This window comes from Doryrhamphus excisus, chromosome 14 (assembly GCF_030265055.1).
Source record: "Doryrhamphus excisus isolate RoL2022-K1 chromosome 14, RoL_Dexc_1.0, whole genome shotgun sequence".
NCBI lineage: Eukaryota > Metazoa > Chordata > Actinopteri > Syngnathiformes > Syngnathidae > Doryrhamphus > Doryrhamphus excisus.
The window spans coordinates 2,249,584-2,270,324 of record NC_080479.1 but is presented as its reverse complement, the minus strand read 5'-3'; the positions used below and the strand labels follow the sequence as shown (position 1 = coordinate 2,270,324).

The window sequence follows — 20,741 nt, the reverse complement described above, 5'->3', positions numbered from 1 at the left end:
CACCTTTCCTGGCGAGACCACGCTGCTTCTGGCTCCAGCAAATGTTTGGCGGATATTCCATGTTCTCAAAAACGGCCCTGTGCAAAAATGCCATTGACAGATGAAACTAGTTTTCTCCTGCTGGGAATCACCAACTATAATAACATCTGCCTGAGGTTGTTTCATAAACAGATAGGCAGAGGTTGGGGGAGGGCAGAGAGTGTATGGCGTCGACATCCACGCTCTCTGAAAGCCAGCGTTTTGAGCCATCTTTCAGGGCTCACTTCCAAATGCGCAAACCCTGTCATCTGAAACTTTGGCATGGTTCAACACCAGAATACAACATTTTAACTACATTTTATAGGTCAGAAAAGTCATCATAGGTCCCCTTTAAGGGATAGTTGGGATGTTTAGACATGCATATCCATCAACAGTGTAGGTCAGTTCATCCGGAAATTATTTGCAGCGCTTCACATTTACCACATTTTTTGATGTCACAGCTTTATTCCAAAATGGATTAAATACATTTTTTTCTCTGAAATTGTACACACAACACCCCATAACAGCAATGTGAAAAAAACATTTTTGTAATTGCTAATTTATTAAAAATAAAGAAGTGACATGACCATAAGTATCCACAGCCTCTGCCCAATACTTTGTTGATGCCCCTTTGGCCAATTCCAGCCAAAGTGAGCGAGACAAGGTGTGCCTTTCCACATCGTGTCCAACCAACTGTTTACCACTCCAATGAAGCTACTGAAACATCTAAAGCAGGGGTGTCAAACTCCCTTTGGTCTGCGGGCCGAATACAGCTTAATTTGAGATCAAGCGGGCCGGACCAGTAAACTCATTGCAAAATGACATAGAACTAACAATAAGCCCACTTTTTTCCTTTGTATTAGTCACTAATACTAATAATTTGTGCAAAGAATGAATAAATTATCAAAATGTTTATTAACAGAATTTTCCTTTTACATTATGAACAATATATTATGAACAAGAGAATAACATAAGAACATAAATAAAGTATGTGCAATTTTAACAACACTTTTACACAGTTAAACATATATTTAAGTGTGTTGTACATAAAACTGATCACAGAATTAGTAACAATGTTCCAAAAACATTTATACCAGCCTTGTGGAACTTAAAAACACTGTTTTTCAACATCTGGAAAGCAATTTGAACAAATGAATAACCTTCACTGTTGAGCGAAAAACTGCAAAATCTGTTTCGAGTTCGCTAAAAACCTGAAATCTTTTCTCAAACTCCATCAACAGCCCTGAAATCTTCTCTTTGTACCGTTTCACGTCAGAATTAACGCTTGCTGCGCACATATCTTTTAAACAGGGAAAATGCGCCCCCTAGCGGATAATACAAGAACTACAATTTTTAAATTAAATTCATATTTTTTTTATACAATGCAGCTTTCTTCCCCGGGCCGTACCAAACCACCAGACGGGCCGGATCCGGCCCGCGGGCCGTATGTTTGACACCCCTGATCTAAAGGATGATCAGTGGAAACAGAATGTACTTGAGCTCCATTTGGAGTTTCACGCCAAAGGCTGTGATACTTGTGTGATTATGTGATTATTCACTTTTTAATTTATAATACATTTCCCACAATTAAAAGAAAAACATTTTTCACATTGTCATTATGGGGTGTTGTGTGTAGACTTTTTGAGAAAAATATGCATTGAATCCATCCATCCATTTTCCTCCGCTTATCCGGGTCGCGGGGGCAGCAGTCTCGGTAGGGAAGCCCAGACTTCCCGGTCCCCGGCCACCTCCTCCAGCTCCACCGGGAGGAGACCAACGTGTTCCCAGGCCAGCTGTGAGACAAAATCCCTCCAGTGTGTCCTAGGTCTGCCCCGGGGCCTTTTCGGGCTGGTCATGCCCGGAACACCTCACCAGGGAGGCGTCCGGGAGGCATCCAGACTAGATGCCCGAGCCACCTCAACTGACACCTCTTGATGTGAAGGAGGAGCGGCTTCTCAGTCTATCTCTTAGGGTGACTCCAGCTACCCTATGGGGAAACTCATTTCAGCCGCCTGTATCCGCCATCTCATGACCTTCAGTCATGACCCAAAGCTCATGACCATAGGTGAGGGTGGGAACATAGATCGACCGGTAAATTGACAGCTTTGCCTTCCGGCTCAGCTCTCTTTTCACCACGACGGTCCGGTACAGCAACCGCATAACTGCCAAGGCTGCGCAGATCCGCCTGTCGACCTCACGCTCCCAGACTAAGAGTGATTCAGAAGACCCTTCTGACTAAAGCCAAGAGGAGGAACCGTACCTCGCCCGGATGTGAGATACTGGGGCTTCACCCTGGAGCCAGGCCCGGGGGAAGGGCTCACAGGCGAGCGTCTGGTGGTTGGGCCTTCACCAGTGGGGCCCGGCCGGTCCCAGCCAGAATAAGCCACACAGGATCTCCCCCTTGTAGACCCACCACTTCGTTTTCGGCGGGCAAATCTGAATTGAATCAATTTTGGAATAAGGCTGTGACATAAACAAATGTGGAAAATATGAAGCGCTGTGAATACTTTCCAAATGTCCTGTACGTCAACGGTGACATTTGGTCCCATCAGCCCACTGGTGCTCAGATGGCGATACCCTGTCCTTTGTTGTGTGTGTTCCACAGTGTTTACTTGAACGGATGGCGATATCCTGTCCTTTGTTTTGTGTGTTCCACACTGTTTACATGCACAGATGGCGATAGCCTGTCCTTTGTTGTGTGTGTTCCACACTGTTTACTGGCACGGATGGCGATAGCCTGTCCTTTGTTGTGTGTGTGTTCCACAGTTTACTGGCACGGATGGCGATAGCCTGTCCTTTAGTGTGTGTGTGTTCCACAGTGGAAGTGGAAGCGAGTGAGTGTGAGGTGTGAGTTTCGTGAGGAGGCATTTTTGTCATGTAAATGTATTAGTGCTTTGAAAGCATATTGTTTTGAGAAGCCAAACTCATGACTTAAATGACTCAGGAACTAACCAGAACAATATTCCTCATCACTGAAATCTGGCCAGAACTGGACACTACAGTGCTGAAGGAGATGATAACTTCATGTGAAAATATTCCAACTATCCTTAAAATATCATTATCATTCATTGTACTAATTCTGACCAACATCTCTGATGTGAACACACTGGAGAGACTTACCAGCCTTGTGGAAGTCCTCAGTCACCTGTACAGCACCTGCACCAACACATGACATCATCATACACAGCACCATAGGGTATGGCATCATCATAGGATATGATATTAAAGGGTATGACATCATCATAGGGTATGATATCATCATAGGGTATGATATGGGTATGATATCAGGGTATGATATCATCATAGGGTATACATCATCATAGGGTATGACATCATAAGGTATGATATCATTGGGTATGAACTAGGTTATAACATAATCACAGGGAATGCTATCATAGGGTACGATATATAGAGCAGGGGTCATTTCCAGTCTTATTGGCTCCATGCATGGAGTTTGTTGCTGGCAAGCTTGCCTTTTGGAAGGTACCTCTTGGCATGCCTTCTGACAGTGAGCATTCCAGCAGAAGTCCTGAATAGTGGGAAACCTGTACCACTGGGCCCCCGCATACCCTTCTACCTACCCTAAATGCTGGGAGGAAGGACACATTCCTCATGCGTGATGCAAACATTGTCACCCTGTATAAAAACAAGGGTGACAAAAGCGACTGTAACAACTACCGAGGTATCTCCCTCCTGAGCACTGTGGGGAAGGTCTTCACACATGTCACCCTTGCCCGCCTGCAGACCCTCACCTCCTACATCTGCCAATGTGCCTTCCGTGCTGACCGGTCAAACGTGGACATGGTATTCTCCCTGGTCAGCTCTAAGAGAAGTGCCAGGAACAGCAGATGTCTCTCTTTGTCGCTTTCATCGATCTAACAAAGGCATTTGATTTCGTCAGCAGGAGCGAACTTTCAGTTCCTTAAGAAGATCGGCTGCCCCCCCACACCTGCATACTGTCATCACCTCTTTCCAAGACAACATGCACAGCACACTGTGCTTCAACGGTGCCACGTCTGGGGCTTTTCCTGTCAGCAGTGGTGTGAAAGCAGGGCTGTGTCCTTGCACCAACGCTCTTCGGCCTTTTGTTCTCCTTGCTCCTTCAATACGCTTTTAAAGACTGCGGCGAAGGGGTGTACATTCACACCCGAGCCGATGGCAAGCTCTTCAACATTGCCGCCGCCGTGCCAAGACCAAAGTGAGAGAGGTGCGAGATGCTCTTCGCGGATGATGCAGCCCTAGTTTCGCATATGGATCATGGACTGCAGCAGCTCGTCAGTAGTTTCTCTGCTGCCGGCAAGGAGTTTGGGCTCACCTTCGGCCTGAAGAAAACCAATGTCATGGCTCACGGCACAGACCATCCCCCAACCATCGCCATTGATGGGCATGTGCTGAACACTGTGGGAAACTTCACCCACCTTGGGTCCTCCATCTCAAGCTCGCACACACTGGAAACAGAAGTGAGCAGCAGAATCGCCAAGACCGCAGTAGTCATGTCGAAACTGCACCAGAGTCTGGAATAACTCCAGTCTCACGGAAAAGACTAAGATGCGTGTCTACCAAGCCTCTGTGCTTAGCACCCTCCTTTACAGCAGCGAAGCATGGACCCCCTACGCAGGCATGAGAAGAGACTCCACAGCTTCCACCTCAGATGCCTACGATGCATTCTCTACGTCCGTTGCAGGACAAAATCCCAGACAGGGAGATACTACAGCGAGCAGGCATGAAGAGAATTGTGGCCATCTTGAGGGGCAGACGTTTGCGCTGACTCGGCCTCGTGCGCAGGATGGATGCAGGTCAAATTCCAAAGGACATCCTGTAGGAGAACTTGTTGAGGGCACACGACCAACTGGGAGCCCCTGCCTCCGCTTCAAAAACGTCTGCCAAAGAGACATGAAGCAGTGCAATATCGACGTCTCCTACTGGGACAGCCTTGCTGAGGACCGGTCTTCCTGGCAACTAACTGAAATCTGGCGTAAAGGTGGCTGAGGATGCCAGAAATGCAGCTTTGGCTAAGAGAAGGCGGAAGCAGAGTGCTAGCCACAACAACAATCAACATTCGTCTGCAAAAAATGTAAGGGGGACTGCCACTCGAGGGTGGGACTGTTCAACCACTCCCACCGTTGCTGCTGACCTCCCATCTCTACGGAACTCCTCCATCGTCTCATGAAGACAGAAGGATGCCAGAGACAGAGGTGGTATAGGGTATGACATCATCATAGGGTATGATATAGCGTATGACATCATAGGGTATGATGTAGAGTATGACATCATCATAGGGTATGATATAGCGTATGACATAGGGTATGATGTAGAGTATGACATCATCATAGGGTATGACATCATCATAGGGTATGACATCATCATAAGGTATGATATAGGGCAGGGGTTGGCAACCTGTACTATGAAAAGAGCCATTTAACAAAGGCCCACTAAAGAAAAGCCTGGAGCCACAAAACATCGGTTTAAAACCAAAACGCTCTTCTTCGTCTTATAAATTCTACACCTGAAGAAATTATGAATCTCCCACTGTTTTGGCTGACAAATTTGGAGGGAATTTTGGGGTATCGTAGTAGTTCAGATAATAAACAACCAGTTGATGGAATACTCTTGCTAGTATTTGTTATAAACTTACATAAATGTATGTGTCAATTATCTGATTTGTTTACTCTGGCACAATCAAGTTCCCATGCCACTGTTTTTAAAATGATCTCTAATTCATTTTATAGAAATGTCAAATAGCTCCTGGAAAGTGAGACTTTTGTCCTCCATGTTTATCTGTGTGAGAGAGAACCGAATAGCATCCTTTCGGCTCATCCAATCACCAGTCAGGACTCAGCCAGGATGCCTTCATGGTCTCACACAAAGTTGGATTTTTTTCTATTTTAACTCATTACAAAGATGTGCATTTTCCCCACTCGGGTGTTAAAATATTTGAGCTTTGCAAAGGGAGCCACAATAAGGAGGCTGAAGAGCCACATGCAGCTCTGGAGCCACGGGTTGCTGATCCCTGCACTATATCATACCCTATGATGATGTCATAAGCTATAGCATACCCTGTGATGATGTCATATGCTATATCATACCCTATGATGATTCATACCGTATATCATACCCTATGATGATGTCATATGCTATATCATACCCTATGATGATTCATACCGTATATCATACCCTATGATGATGTCATATGCTATATCATACCCTATGATGATTCATACCGTATATCATACCCTATGATGATGTCATATGCTATATCATACCCTATGATGATTCATACCGTATATCATACCCTATGATGATGTCATATGCTATATCATATCCTATGATAATGTCATACCCCATATTGGGGGTCGGCAACCCCCAGAGAGACGCACGCGGCTCTTTAGCGCCGTCCTAGTGGCTCCCTGGAGTTTTTTGAAAAATGTTTGAAAATGGAAAAAGATGGGGAAGAGAAATATATTTTTGGTTTTAATATGGTTTCTGTAGGAAGACAAACGACTCAAACATTCTTAATGTTTTCCAATGCTGTAAAATGTGTAGAGTAAATATTACATTTCAACATTTCTGTCAATGAAGATTTGCGTCATAGCCCGCGATACACATTTCTATGCCCTGCTACAACAGGTGGCTGTTGTAAACAAACCGGCGGCTGTGTGATGGGCCATGGATCCCAAAGGGAAAAAGAGAAAAATAACTGAGGATTAAACGTTTCTTGTACCTTTCTTGGACCGAATCTTTTGCATTCATTGCATTCATCTTACATGCCCGATGTTGAGAAGCTGACCAGTCATGTCCGAAAACAGAAGTCACATTAACGGGTAAGAACACAATCCTGTGACACATATTTAGTAACAAAGTGGCTGTTTTAAAGTGATTTCTGATTTTCGCCAGTATATATTTGGTATGACACTTAGGGATATTATTGTGTTTTGTTCCTCGGGTCGAGTGTTACAGGCATTTGCCTTGGACAGCTATGTAGGGTGGACTTGCATGACCTTTGAACCAGGAAGTTCGGTGTAAAATGTCTCGGGGCTGGAATGTTAAAATCCAGTTGGTTGGAAGCAACAAGTAACATTTTCCTTCTCTGCTGAAGTCAGGTCGCCCTTCGGAGCTGAATAACACTGACAAGTTGACACGTTGGTTCGGTAGATAGTTCATCTACATCTACCTACCTACCTACCTACCTACCTACCTACCTACCTACCTACCTACCTACCTACCTACCTACCTACCTACCTACCTACCTACCTACCTACCTACCTACCTACCTACCTGACAAGTTAACACCAGGATAGCTACGTTGGTTGTGTGTCAAAAGAGGACAGCTGCTGCGTTTTACCCTTGCACCGATTTGCTTGGCATTTGCACAGAAATCAAACGTAAACTATTAATTTGATTTTATATACTTCACATTTTCAAAAGGCTTTCGTTTTATTTTTATAAATGCAGGCTGCGTTTTGTTGCACTGTTTGTTGCCCAGATTAAGGGCAGGGGGTTATGCACGTTCGATTTTGTTGTTTTTTCGAATCCTCGAAATAAAAAAATCGGATTTCTATATTGCATTTCTTTAATTTCATCAAATCAATGGAACATAATTTATCAATATTGTAACGGTCGAGTGGTTAGCGCGCAGACCTCACAGCTAGGAGACCTGAGTTCAATCCCACCCTCGGCCATCTCTGTGTGGAGTTTGCATGTTCTCCCCATGCATGTATGGTTTTCTCCGGTACTCCGGTTTCCTCCCCCATTCCAAAAACATGCTAGGTTAATTGGCCACTCCAAATTGTCTATAGGTATGAATGTGGGTGGGAATGGTTGTTGTCTATATGTGCCCTGGGATTGGGTGGCAAACCAGTCCAGGGTGTACCGCACCTCACGCCCAAAGACAGCTGGGATAGGCTCCAGCACCCCCTTGTGAGGGTAAACGGTAGAAAATAAATGAATGAATGAAGTTAAACTTGAGGCGGCATCGTACGACAGTAGTCATCGTGCGTCATTCCCTACAGGATACGCTGCAGGGAAAATAAACATTTAATCATGAAGTCATGTATTTGTAGCCAACGTAGTCATTTTGATAGTAGGCTAATACTATAGATACATACAGCATGTGTTGCCTTCATTATAAGGCTTTGAGGATTTTTATAAGGCTTTTTGCTTTTGGTTTTTTTGGTCCAATATGGCTTGGGTTGGGTTGGGTTGCAGACCCCTGTCATAGGGTATGGCATCAGGTATGATATAGGGTATGATATCAGAGGCTATGACATCAGGGTATGATATCATAGGCTATGATATAGGTTATTACATCAGGTATGATATCATAAGATATGATATCATAGGGTATGACATCAGGTATGATATATGGTATGATATCATAGGGTATGATCAAGTGTATTACATCATAGGGTACGATATAGGGTATGACATTATTATAGGGTACGATATTGGGTATGATATAGGGTATGACATCATACATGACATGAATAATATCATCATTATGACCCAACGTTTGCGATGGGAGTAAATTCACTAATCTACTTAGCATTAGGAAATCACCTGGCTCAGACGCTCATCAAAATGTCCGATCCACTTGGCATTCTCCTTCACCTCTCTCATGCAAACACGAGCATCATCATCATCATTACCACCGCTGCTTTCTACGCTATTAGTATATTTCCGGCAGCACATTCTCCTGTGGCTGTGCCTCTTCTGTGTTTTTTTACATTCCAGCTACCTCCCCCGCATCATAGTGGTGCTTTGACCACCCTTGCTACACACAACGTATATGTCGTGAATCCTCTGGGATGTCCCCTCCAGTGGCCCACAACACGGTGAAGCTCCAAAAATGTGTGTCACATTGTGGTGACAGCCGGAAGCACTGCGCTTCCGTGTACAGCAGAAAAACAAGCTATGATATTGGTGATGCCATCATGATAGGGTATGATATCATGATAGGGTATGATATGGCTGATGATATCATGATAGGGTCTGATATTATGACAGGGTATGATATGGCTGATGATATGATGATAGGGACTGATATCATGATAGGCTATAATATCGCTGATGCTATGATAGGGTATGATATCGCTGATGATATCATGAGTCTGATATTATGGTGTAAGAATGTATTCACTATTGTAATGTATTGTAATGTAAGAGTTCCCACCAACAGGCCACTCTCGGCCAGACACCTCAGACCGCAATGCATATTGTGTGTTGTCTGACCCCTTTGTTTGGCAAAGGTCATAACAACTGCCAGAATTCTGTATTTATTTCTGGCATTCTATTTCCTACTACTACTAACTACTACTACTACTAATTTTTTTCACAACAATGTCACGGGTGATGATATCATGATAGTGTGTGATATCATAGGTGATGATATGATTAGGGTGTGATATGATTATAGCATATGATATCATGGGTGATGATGTCATGATTAAGGTATGCTATCATGGGTGATGATATCATGGCAGGGTATGATACGGGTTATTGAGCAGAGACATGTGAAAAGACTCACTGGAGTGGAGTGGAGTTCCTGATGCCTCTGCAAAGACTAAAAGGGAAGATGTTTAACTTTGACTAGTGTGTTAGTACTGGTGTTATCCCTGGTGGACGAAGCTTACTTGGGGCTGTTGCCATGGTAACGGTGTCAGTGCGCCATGTGTGTGTTCCTGTAAGAAAAGAGGTACATAAAACCTAATGATCTTGGCCATGCAAGCGCTAGTGCCAAAAAGCACCTGAGTGCGGAGTGTGTGCCAGGTCGCCATCTGCCAGCTCGGTGCGGGTGACCACAGGCGAGGACCCTGTAACTGACACGTACGGCATACGGCGGGATAAGAAACATGGCTGACCGGAAACACAACATTCGATGTTTACTGATGCTCACTGGTGCTGTCACGGTGCCTGCTGACACTGGCGGTCCAAAGATGAAGAAAAGCATTGATTGTGGAACCCCGCGGTAGAACGGTCGTACCCGTGGGGGCCCACGGGACGCTGTGAGCGTGAAGATCCCTGAAGGACGCCGGTCGGGCGGACACTGAGAATAATAGCAAACACTCAGATGAAGCTTCTGCCTTGGTCCCTTTCGTGAGACCTGTGAGATGGTGACCTCCATCTGTGTCCATCAGCTGACTTCCTGCTGGATGACAGCCATCTTTCATCACTACTACCTCTCCTCCATCAAGTACTCTAGGTACTTCCCAAAAACTCCTGTCAACTATTATACACTCTAATACACCTCTTACTGCTGTGTGAGCTAGTGTTTATTATACACTCTAATACACTCTATTACCATATAGAGTGTAGTAGAGGTAGTCGTAGTGTGTGTGCTAGTATTACCGTATAGTGTGTAGTAGTAGTAGTAGTAGTGGTGTGTGTGTGGTAGTATTACGTATAGAGTGTAGTAGTAATAGTCGTAGTAGTAGTAGTGTGTGTGCAAATATTTCTGTATAGAGTGTAGTAGTAGTAGTAGTAGTGGTAGTAGTGTGTGTAGTACCTGTCTGTTGAGCTGGTGATGAGAAAGATGCTGAGGAGAACCAAGTCGAAGAAATGATCACCATGCAGTGAGGGTGTGTAGTATTTTTTGACATAAGAGTACTGCTTTTTAGTACATGAGTCCTGCCGGGCAGTGGATTGGTCGTGGCTTGAGTGGGGACTAGAGGGTGATTGGCTGATGGCACGAGCGTCCATGAGACTTCCTTGATAGGATAAGAAAGAAAGAAGAGTTATGGAAAGTACACCAGTACTACCAGTAATACTGGTGAGAGGGAATATGTCCGACCTGTGGCGTCCATGCTGGTTGGTGTGCGGCCTGAAAGAAACCATGGTTATTACCGACATTTCTATTGTCATAAGTGTCAAGTCTGTTGACGTCATATCAGCTCTGTCTACCTCTGGTGGACAATTCCAAGTACTACATTTGAAATATCATTTGGCGACCTCTAATGGTCATCAGGCTGTGGTAGCCAGGTGACTTGGTGATTAGCATTAGCAAGAGCCAACAGGACTGCAGACGAGAGAGAGATGTTGTGGTTGGGCTCACCCAGCAGGTCCAACAGGAAGTGATGTAAGTGTGCTTCCACGGTTCCTTCCAGAAGCAGATGGAGAAGGGAGTCACAGACATGTTTGCGGATCTATTGGTCATATATTAGCATGCTAATGGTAAAAATGTATGTAGTGTATAACATAGGTATGGTATATATGTATGCATAGCCATAATAAATATAATATTGGTCATACAGTATATATTGTCCTGAGAGCCAACATATGTAGTACTTGTTATAAACTCTATATAAGTATCCTTTAGACTTTTTTATGTGAATATAGTTGATGTCCAGAGGCCAAATGGTAAAGAATGCAAGTCTCCCTTACTTTTGTCCACGAATAAGATAAGATGGCAGTGACTCCGGTTTCCTGCCCCATTCCAAAAACATGCTAGGTTAATTGGCGACTCCAAATTGTCCATAGGTATGAATGTGGGTGGGAATGGTTGTTTGTCTATATGTGCCCTGTGATTGGCTGGTGACCAGTCCAGGGGGGACCCCGCCTCTCGCCCAAAGACAGCTGGGATAGGCTCCAGCACCCCCGCGACCCTCGTGAGGATAAGCAGTAGAAAATGAATGAATGAATGAAGATGGCTTAGAAGACCCCCCCTTCCCAAGGGGGACTCAAGGGTGGGACTATGAGGAGGATTCTGAGGAGGGGCAGAGGAAGCAGGAGCAGACGGGATGTCTCTTTGCTTCTTCAATCCGTCACACTAACACGAATCTAAGATGGTGGATATCTGGTGAGTTTTGTTTTGACAATGAATATTTCCTGCAGTAACATCGGCCAATCATCTGCAAGACTCTGTCTTCATCATCCCTGTCATCCAATGGGACGCACCTCTCCTGGACACTTACCTGCGTGCTCCAGGGGAGAAGCTCCACCCTCAAGTGACATCAGCACACCTGCGACAACGCTTCATTGATTGACAGGGCTGGAACATTGTATTCCCCGCCCCCCTTTCTGCTTACCTGTTTGTCCCTCGGCTCCTCCCCTTCCGTTCAACAGCTTCTGTCCGTTACCTGGAGTGCTCCACAAACATTTGGGCATCATGATGCACATTGGATTGAAGGCTGAGTTGGGAGGACATTACAAGGTCAAAGATGTTCACCGTTTGAATAAGAGTCCACCGCGTCAGAACCTGCACACACACACACACACACACATTGTGTAGCGCTTCAGTTCAGGGTCAAAGGTGAACTGGAGCCTATCCTAGCCGACCAAAGACAGACTCCACCCTGGACTGGGCGGACAGAAAGACAGATACGGTATTCCAGAATGTGAGCTTTACCACCAGAGCTGCCCGTGCTTCCGTCGGAGTGTCCTCCGGCCGCGCCATCCTGCCAACCTGACGCATTGAAACAAGTCATCAACTCCTCAGACGTTTTCGTAGCAGCCGAGGATGTCGTCTGCTGCCGTTGGACTCACCGCTGCCATGGACAGTAGACGGCACGTGGGGTCTCATACCTGCAAAGAGGTGAGCTGAGGATGAGCCCTGATTGGCTCCAAGACATGCTAATGATGGAACCATGTGACCACTCAATGGAACCTTCATCTTTGAACAGCACGGAACATTTGGACAACATGGGACAAAGCAACATTTGAGCTTGGAAAACCTGAGCGCTCATCTTACCTGAAGCTCCGCCTGCCGTCTGGGGGGCACCAGGAGGTCCTGCTGGAGAGGAAGGTGGGGTGGGGGGTATGAATGCAGCTTGTGTTTCTTGCACTTAATTAAAAAAGTTCACAAAGATTCACTTTCATTCCAGGATTTGGTCTAATCCAAAAATCTCCAGCTTCAATTTGACTACTGATTCAGAAAAGGCCCCCATTCCATGAGCCTCACAGTCACCTTCATCACTGCTAGGCCTGTCACCATAACACACTGATGGACAGATGACTTTTAGCTATAGCTACACTTCACATCACAAGAGTTCTCATTCACAACCAGCGTCACTCTTGTACCGCTCTGAAAACAATAGCATTAAAGTTGTACATTAGCAATAAAGTCACAGTTAGTAGTGCTGATATTAGTGGAATAAAGCGGCAATAGTAGAATAAATTGGTGACATTAGTGGAATAAATTGGTGACATTAGAGGAATAAAGTGGTGATATTAGTGGAATAAAGTGATATTAGTGGAATAAAGTGGTGATATTCATAAAATGCAGTGGTGATATTAGTGGAATACAGTGGGGATATTAGTAACATACAGTGGTGATATTAGTGGAATAAAGTGGTGATATTAGGAATAAAGTGGTGATATTAGTAAAATACAGCGGTGATGTTAGTGGAATAAAGTGGTGATAGTAGAATGAAGTCCTGATATTAGTGGAATAAAGTGGTGACATTAGAAGAATAAAGTGGTGACAGCAGAATGAAGTTGTGATATCAGTGGAATAAAGTGACCATATTAGTGGAATGAAGTGGTGATAGTAGAATGAAGTAGCGATATTAGTGGAATATAGTGGTCATATTAGTGGAATGAAGGGGTGATAGTAGAATGAAGTAGTGATTTTAGTGCAATATAGTGGTCATATTAGTGGAATGAAGTGGTGATATTAGTCGAATAAAGTGGCCACATTAGTGGAATAAAGTGGTTATAGTCGAATTAAGTCATGATATTAGTGGAACACAGTGGTGGTATTAGTGGTATAAAGTGATATTAGTAAAATATAGTGATATTAGTGGAATAAAGTGGTGACATTAGTGGAATACAGTGGTGATATTAGTGGTATAAAATGATATTAGTAAAATATAGCGGTCATATTAGTGGAATAAAGTGGTTATATTAGTAAAATAAAATACAGTGGTGATGTTAGTGGAATAAAGTGGCCATATTAGTGGAATAAAGTGACAGCAGAGTGAAGTTGTGATATTAGTGGAATAAAGTGGTGACATTAGTGGAATACAGTGGTAATATTAGTGGAATAAAGTGGTGACATTAGTGGAATACAGTGGTGATATTAGTGGTATAAAGTGATATTAGTGGAATAAAGTGGTGATATTAGAATATTGTTGTGATATTAGTGGAATATAGTGGCCATATTAGTGGAATAAAGTGGTGATAGTCAAATGAAGTCCTGATATTAGTGGAACACAGTGGTGATATTTGTGGAATGAAGTGGCCATATTAGTGGAATAAAGTGGTGATAGTAGAATGAAGCCCTGATGTTAGTGGAATACAGTGGTATATTAGTGGAATAAATTGGTGATAGTAGAATGAAGTAGTGATACTAGTGGAATAAAGTGGTGACATTAGTAGAATAAAGTTGTCATATTAGTGAAATAAAGTGGTGATATTAGTGGAATAAAGTGGCCATATTAGTGGAATAAAGTGGTGATAGTAGAATGAAGTCCTGATATTAGTGGAATAAAGTGGTGATAGTAGAATGAAGTCCTGATATTAGTGGAATAAAGTGGTGGTGATTATTAGTGGAATACAGTGGTGATATTAGTAGAATAAAGTGGTCATATTAGTGGAATAAAGTCGTGACATCAGTAGAATAAAGTTATTTTTTTCAATAAAGTGAAAAAAAAAAAAGCTCCCCGTTGGTAAAGCTACAGGGGTGGACGAGTTTCGCCCTGAATCTCTCAAGACTCTGGAAGTTGAGGGACTGTCTTGGCTAACACGTCTCTTCAACATTTAGTAGAAGTCGGGAACAGTACCTCTGGATTGGCACACCGGGGTGGTGGTTCCCCCTTTCAAGAAGGGTGTCCAGAAGTGTGTCCCAACTGTAGGGGGTCACACTCCTTAGCCTCCCTCGGAAAGTCTATTCCCGGGGCTGGAGTGAATGGTAGGACTGTTAATGGTACAACCTCGGCTACAAGAGGTCCAATGTGGTTTTCATCCTGGTCGGAACACTGGACCAGCTCTACACCCTCGCAAAGGTACTGGAGGGTACATGGAAGTTTGCCCAACCAGCGGCGTCGCCAGACAGATTTCACGGGGGCACGTGCCCCAGTATTGATCTGCAGTGCCCCAGTAAAAATGTCACCAAATTAAAAAAAAATCACTTCAGAGTTTTAAGTCCAAGGCACATACTACTTAGTATGGCAATGCATTGCTGCTGTATTCACTCCACATAAACAATGGCACATGGCTAATTAATATGATAATTTATTCAAGTGTAGAGACTTCAGCTTGTGTGTCAACTCAAGTCAAGAGAGCGAGAGAAAGGGAGCAAGAGAGCGAGAGAGGGAGAGTGAGAGGCAGGCGATGAGAATCACTGCGTGAGGTAGGTAATATTAGCCAACAACAACTTGTTAAATATACTATTTTGATTTTGATTTGACTCTAACTGTAACTCCTAGCTAGATATCAGAAGGTTATTCGCCTGCAGCAGGGACAAAGCAGCAAGGAATGAGAGAAGTAACTGAAGTCCTAGCTAGACAGGCAACAGAAGTCTGTCTTAAGTTAATGCTAAGTTAGCTAACGTTATTCCTTGTATCAAGACAACTACATTCATTTGCTGTACGAGCTGTCGGGGGAACTTCCAGTGAGTTTCATGGTTCATGGTCTGTTCATGGTCCGCTGGTTCTGCTCAGGAACCAGCATCCTGAGCATCCTGAACTCTGCATCAATGATGATTTTGAGTAAGCTTGTGTCGACAGATATAGCCTAAGGATGGTGCAGTGGTTCTCAAATGGTCTATCTTCAGGAAGAAGAAGAAGAAGATCTGTTCAAACTTGCCTATTCCCTTTAACAGCTTCACATGGTCCCTCCTCCCCCTATTTATTGTATGTTCTTATTTATTGTTTGTTGTCTTTTATCTTGTTTTGTATGTTTTTGTTTGTTTTTTGTATTTTATATTGGTGTTTTTATCTCCTGTACAGCGACCTTGGGTGTCCTGAAAGGCGCTTTTAAATAAAATGTATTATTATTATTATAAGAAAAACATTTTCCCCTAAGATCAAGTCGTGAGCCACATTTTTAAACCATTCAAGTTTATTTCACAGAAAATGGCTCCACACTTGGCTGAGAAGCACAATGAGGCAGGATAGGCTTCACCATCTTGCCATCATGTCAGTGGAGAGTGAGGAACTTTCCAAGTGAAGCCACAGCCAAGTGATTGACCATTTTGCAAAACTGAAAACAAGACGTTACAGTTTACTTCCCAAAAATGATTCCCTGAAGAGACACACAACAGTTGTTGTGTTTTTGTAATGGTTTAATGTAATAGTTTACAAGTCTAGAGTAAAGTGCACAAGTAGGTCAAATGCATTAGCGCAGTACTTTTCAGATGGTTAATCAAAGATCTAGTCAACAACATAGTCTGATATGATTGAATAGATCTATTTATCTTTGGTGATAAATAAGTGTTGAATTCTCTTGCGCTCTTTGCGTGCTCTCATGAATTCTGTGTGCCCCAGGTGTGCCCCAGTACAGTATCAGGTCTAGTGATGCCCTGTGCCCAACCGGTCTATATAGGCTTAGTGGACTTGGAAAATTGAACTGTGTCCCTCGTGGGGTCCTGTGTGGAGTGCTCCAGGATCATGGGATTGGTGGCTAGTTACTACTGTACGTGCCATTGGGTTCTTTTACAACCGGAGCAGGATCTTGGTTGGCATTCAGGATCCAGCAGTAAATCCAACCTGTTTACGGGCCGTTGTGGTGAAAAGAGAGCACCTATGGTCATGAGCTGTGGGTCATGACAGAAAGAAGGAGATGGTGGATACAAGCGGCTGAAATGAGTTTCCTCCGTAGGGTGCCAGGACTCTACCCTATGAGATAGGGTGAAGTCAGTCACCGGGAGGGGTTCAGAGTAGAGCCACTTCTTCTTCACATGGAGAAGAGCCAGTTGAGGTGGCATCTAGTCCGGATGCCTCCCTGGTGAGGTGTTCCGGCATGCCCGGCCGGCAGAAGGCCCCGGGGCAGACCTAAGACACACTAGAGGGATTATGTCTCACAGCTGGCATGGGAATGCTTTGGGGTCCTCCTGGTGGAGCTGGAGGAGGGGGCCGGGGACGGGGAAGTCTGGGCTTCCCAACTGAGACTGCTGTCCCCGTGACCGGGATAGGTGGAGGAGAATGGAATGGAAAATAAATGGAAAGTGTTCGTATGAGTTGAAGAAATTAGTAGAAAAGCAGTGTGTATGATATATGATATGAGGCGTGAGAGAGGAAATGGAAGGAAGGAAGCTTTAATTTCTCTGGTGGCAGTAAACCAGCAGTTTAGCATTTAGATTAGCATGTCTTGCTCGCCCTTCTCACTTCCTCCTTCCTGACCCACCCCTTCCACAAGGCCAAAGGTCCCGTAAGTCCCAACCTTAACATAGCTGTCTCAGACAAAACTTGCCACTTTTTGAAATCATACATTTATGACTTTATTCTTGAAATCTCAGTTGATTTACTTTTGTCAACGTGGCCCAAACATCCTTTATGTTTATGTTTATGAAGGTTATTGTCTGAATATTGAACAGAAAGCTTTGAAGTTGCCATTGCGTGCCAATTGCTTTGCATGTCCATGATGAGAGTTTAGGCTTGTTTAGGCACAAGGACATGTTTGGTTTTCATGTCACCAGATGAGGATGGCTGAACTCGCCATGGGATGGTGTTTCCCACACAACAAAGTATGTAGTCAGTGTGTTGGCGGTACATTGTCACCTGGCTGTAGTGTGGGCGAGGCGAATACACCTGTCAATACTCCCTACACTCCATGTGCAGAGACTCGCTAGCGCGTGCACATGTCCGTTTCTCAGCAATTGCTTTTTATTTCTCTGTTGTTGATGGATGTATTGATTATCGTGACAGGCCTAATTACAGTTTAGATTGATTCACGTTTTTGTTATGTGGAAAGCTTAAAAGGTTAAAGGTCAGCCCATCTCTCACCCTCCTTTGTGGAGTCGTCATCATCTGAAAGGAAAACACATCCAGGTTTTTTATTGTTCTTGTTGTGTCACATGGACTTTGTTTGCCCAATGCTAAACGTCAACACCCATTTTCTCCTTTTGTTTCCTAAGGTTTAGCAAGATCCCATTGCTAGCTTCTTCAAGGTTCATGGGAGGATCCTCTTTATTTTCTTCACTTCATGGAGCATAATTAATTTTACCGTCAATTTAGGATTGACTTGCTGAAACGGTGCACTGCCGAGAGAAAGTGATCGACATGAAAGACACCATGCTTACTGAACAGGAAGAAAAATAGATGTAAACAAGCCTACCCTCCTCCTCCTCCGACTGCTCACCCTCCACCTCCTCAGTAGGCTCCGCCTCCTCATGCTCTGAAACACCACAACACCTCTCATGTCCCCACCGCATGTGCAGCATGGAGAATCCCTTCTTACCTTCCATAGGAGCAGCTGACACTGGCGGGACCAGGACGACCAGCAAGGACACCAAGATCAGGTTCCTGACGGAACACGAAGCAATCACTTCCCAATCGAGCGCTCACTTTACACTTAAATACTCTCGTTACTGAGGAACTCATCAGTTTGGCTTAGGTAGCTTCCTTCCTCATGAACTACTGTCATTTGGTCAAATCATTTACTTACCAACATATCCATCAATGCACAGCACTCTGTATGCCACATCCTCGTACTATGGGTCACTCATAAGTCACTAATAAGTCCATAAGAGTCACTTCAATGCCTATCAATTAGGCCCTATTGTGTCCATGAAATAGTCAGCATTCATTCGTTCATTTTCTAACGCTTATCCTCACGAGCTGTCTTCGGGCGAGAGGCGGGGTACACCCTGGACTGGTGGCCAGCCAATCACAGGGCACATATAGACAAACAATTTAGAGTGGCCAATGAAGCTCCAATGAAGAACATGCAAACTCCTCACAGAGATGGCCAAGAGTGGAATTTAACTCGGGTCTCCTAGCTGTGAGGCCTGCGCGCTAAACACTCGTCTGCCGTGCAGCCCATAGTCAGTATTGTGTTCATAAATTAGTTATTAATATGTCCATTAATTGAGATCCAGTAATTAGCCACTATCATATCCAGGAATTAGTCAGTATCATGTTCATGACTGCGATCCAGTAATTAACCACTATCAAATCCTGGTATTAGTCAGTATGGTGTTCATAAAAGAGATCCAGTAATTAGCCACTATCATATCCAAGATTTAGCCAGTATGGTGTTCAGAAATGAGATCCAGTAATTAGCCACTATCATATCCAGGAATTAGTCAATGTGGGCATCATAAATTCGATCCAGTAATTACCCACTGTCATATCCAAGAATTAGTCAGTGTCGTGTTCATAAATGAGATCCAGTTATTAGCCACAATCATATTCAGGAATTAGTCAGTATGGTGTTCAAATAAAGGTCCAGTACGTAGCCACTATCATATGAAAGACTTTGTAAGCATGGTGTTTATGAATGAGGTCCAGTAATTAGCCGCTATCATATGCAGGAATGAGTCAGTATGGTGTTAATTAAAAAGATCCAATAATTAGCCACCATCCTGGAATTAGTCAGTATTGTTGTAAAAAATGAGATCCAGTAATTAGCCACTATCATATGCAGGAATGAGTCAGTATGGTGTTCATAAATGAGATCCAATAATTAGCCACCATTATACCCTGGAATTAGTCAGTATTGTTGTCAAAAATGAGATCCAGTAATTAGCCACTATCATGTGCAGGAATGAGTCAGTATGGTGTTCACAAATGAGATCCAATAATTAGCCACCATCTTACCCTGGAATTAGTCAGTATCTTGATCATAAATGAGATCCAGTAATTAGTCACTATCAAATCCAGGAAATTGTCACTATAGTGTTCAGAAAAAAGATACAGTAATTAGCCACTACCATATCCAAGAATTAGTCAGTATGGTGTTCATAAATGAAATCCAGTAATTAGCCACTATCATATCCAAGAATTAGGCAGTATAGTGTTCATCAATGAGATCCAGTAATTAGCCGCTATCATCCAGGAATTATTCCCAATGGTATTCATACATGAGATCCAGTAATTAGCCACTATTATATCCAAGAATTAGTCAGTATGGTGTTCAAATAATGGTCCAGTAATTAGCCACTATCATATCCAGGAATTAGTCAGTATGGTGTTCATAAATGAGATTCAGTTATTACCCATTATCATATCCAGTAATTCGCCACTATCATATCCAGGAATTAGTCAGTATGGTGTTCATAAATGAGATTCAGTTATTACCCATTATCATATCCAGTAATTAGTCACTATCAACTACAGGAATTAGTCAGTATCGTGATCATAAATGAGATCCAGTAATTAGCCACTATCATATCAAGGAATTTGTCACTATGGTTTTCAGAAAAAAGATCCAGTAATTAGCCACTATCATATCCAAGAATTAGTCAGTATCATGATCATAAATGAAATCCAGTAATTATCCATTATCATATGCATGAATTAGTCAGTATCATATTCATAAATTTGATCCAGTAATTAGCCACCCTCATATCCAGGAATTAGTCAGCATCATGATCATAAATGAGAGCCAGTCATTAGCCACTATCATATCCAAGAATTAGTCAGAATGGTGTTCATAAAAAGATCCAGTTATTAGCCACTATCATATCCAAGAATCAGTCAGTATGTTGTTCATAAATCCAGTAATTAGCCACTATCAGAAAGCTTTACTCACCGTGGCGACATGATGCTTGTCTGGAGATCAGACCCTTGTCAGCACTTTATATCCAGGGGGCGGAGCTTTGCTACAGTGGGGCGAGGCTTGTACTAGAA

The 20,741-nt window shown here is 43.5% G+C and overlaps 1 protein-coding gene across 14 annotated transcripts in view; it reads right to left on the bottom strand.

Annotated features, from left to right (window-relative positions):
• Positions 1-20,741, bottom strand: part of LOC131101992 (uncharacterized) — a 22,037-nt gene extending 1,296 nt beyond the window's left edge. For 2 of the 14 annotated variants that reach the window (XM_058047430.1, XM_058047432.1), the window contains exons 1-20: positions 20,644-20,741; positions 18,349-18,413; positions 18,226-18,285; positions 17,895-17,918; positions 12,701-12,793; positions 12,496-12,534; positions 12,359-12,415; positions 12,179-12,208; positions 12,039-12,089; positions 11,925-11,972; positions 11,066-11,110; positions 10,805-10,834; positions 10,635-10,721; positions 10,520-10,549; positions 10,133-10,162; positions 9,911-10,060; positions 9,762-9,833; positions 9,648-9,695; positions 9,542-9,577; positions 3,139-3,174 (exon numbers count right to left, since the gene is read on the bottom strand). In XM_058047430.1, the coding sequence (XP_057903413.1) occupies positions 3,139-3,174; positions 9,542-9,577; positions 9,648-9,695; positions 9,762-9,833; positions 9,911-10,060; positions 10,133-10,162; positions 10,520-10,549; positions 10,635-10,721; positions 10,805-10,834; positions 11,066-11,110; positions 11,925-11,972; positions 12,039-12,089; positions 12,179-12,208; positions 12,359-12,415; positions 12,496-12,534; positions 12,701-12,793; positions 17,895-17,918; positions 18,226-18,285; positions 18,349-18,413; positions 20,644-20,654 (1,042 nt within the window). In that variant the 5' untranslated portion in view covers positions 20,655-20,741. Of the gene's footprint in view, positions 1-251; positions 2,006-2,278; positions 3,175-7,790; positions 8,034-9,541; positions 9,578-9,647; positions 9,696-9,761; positions 9,834-9,910; positions 10,061-10,132; positions 10,163-10,519; positions 10,550-10,634; positions 10,722-10,804; positions 10,835-11,065; positions 11,111-11,924; positions 11,973-12,038; positions 12,090-12,178; positions 12,209-12,358; positions 12,416-12,495; positions 12,623-12,700; positions 12,794-17,894; positions 17,919-18,225; positions 18,286-18,348; positions 18,539-20,643 lie in introns of those variants that run through there. The other 12 variants (XR_009119374.1, XM_058047431.1, XM_058047436.1 and 9 more) reach the window with 12 other exon arrangements.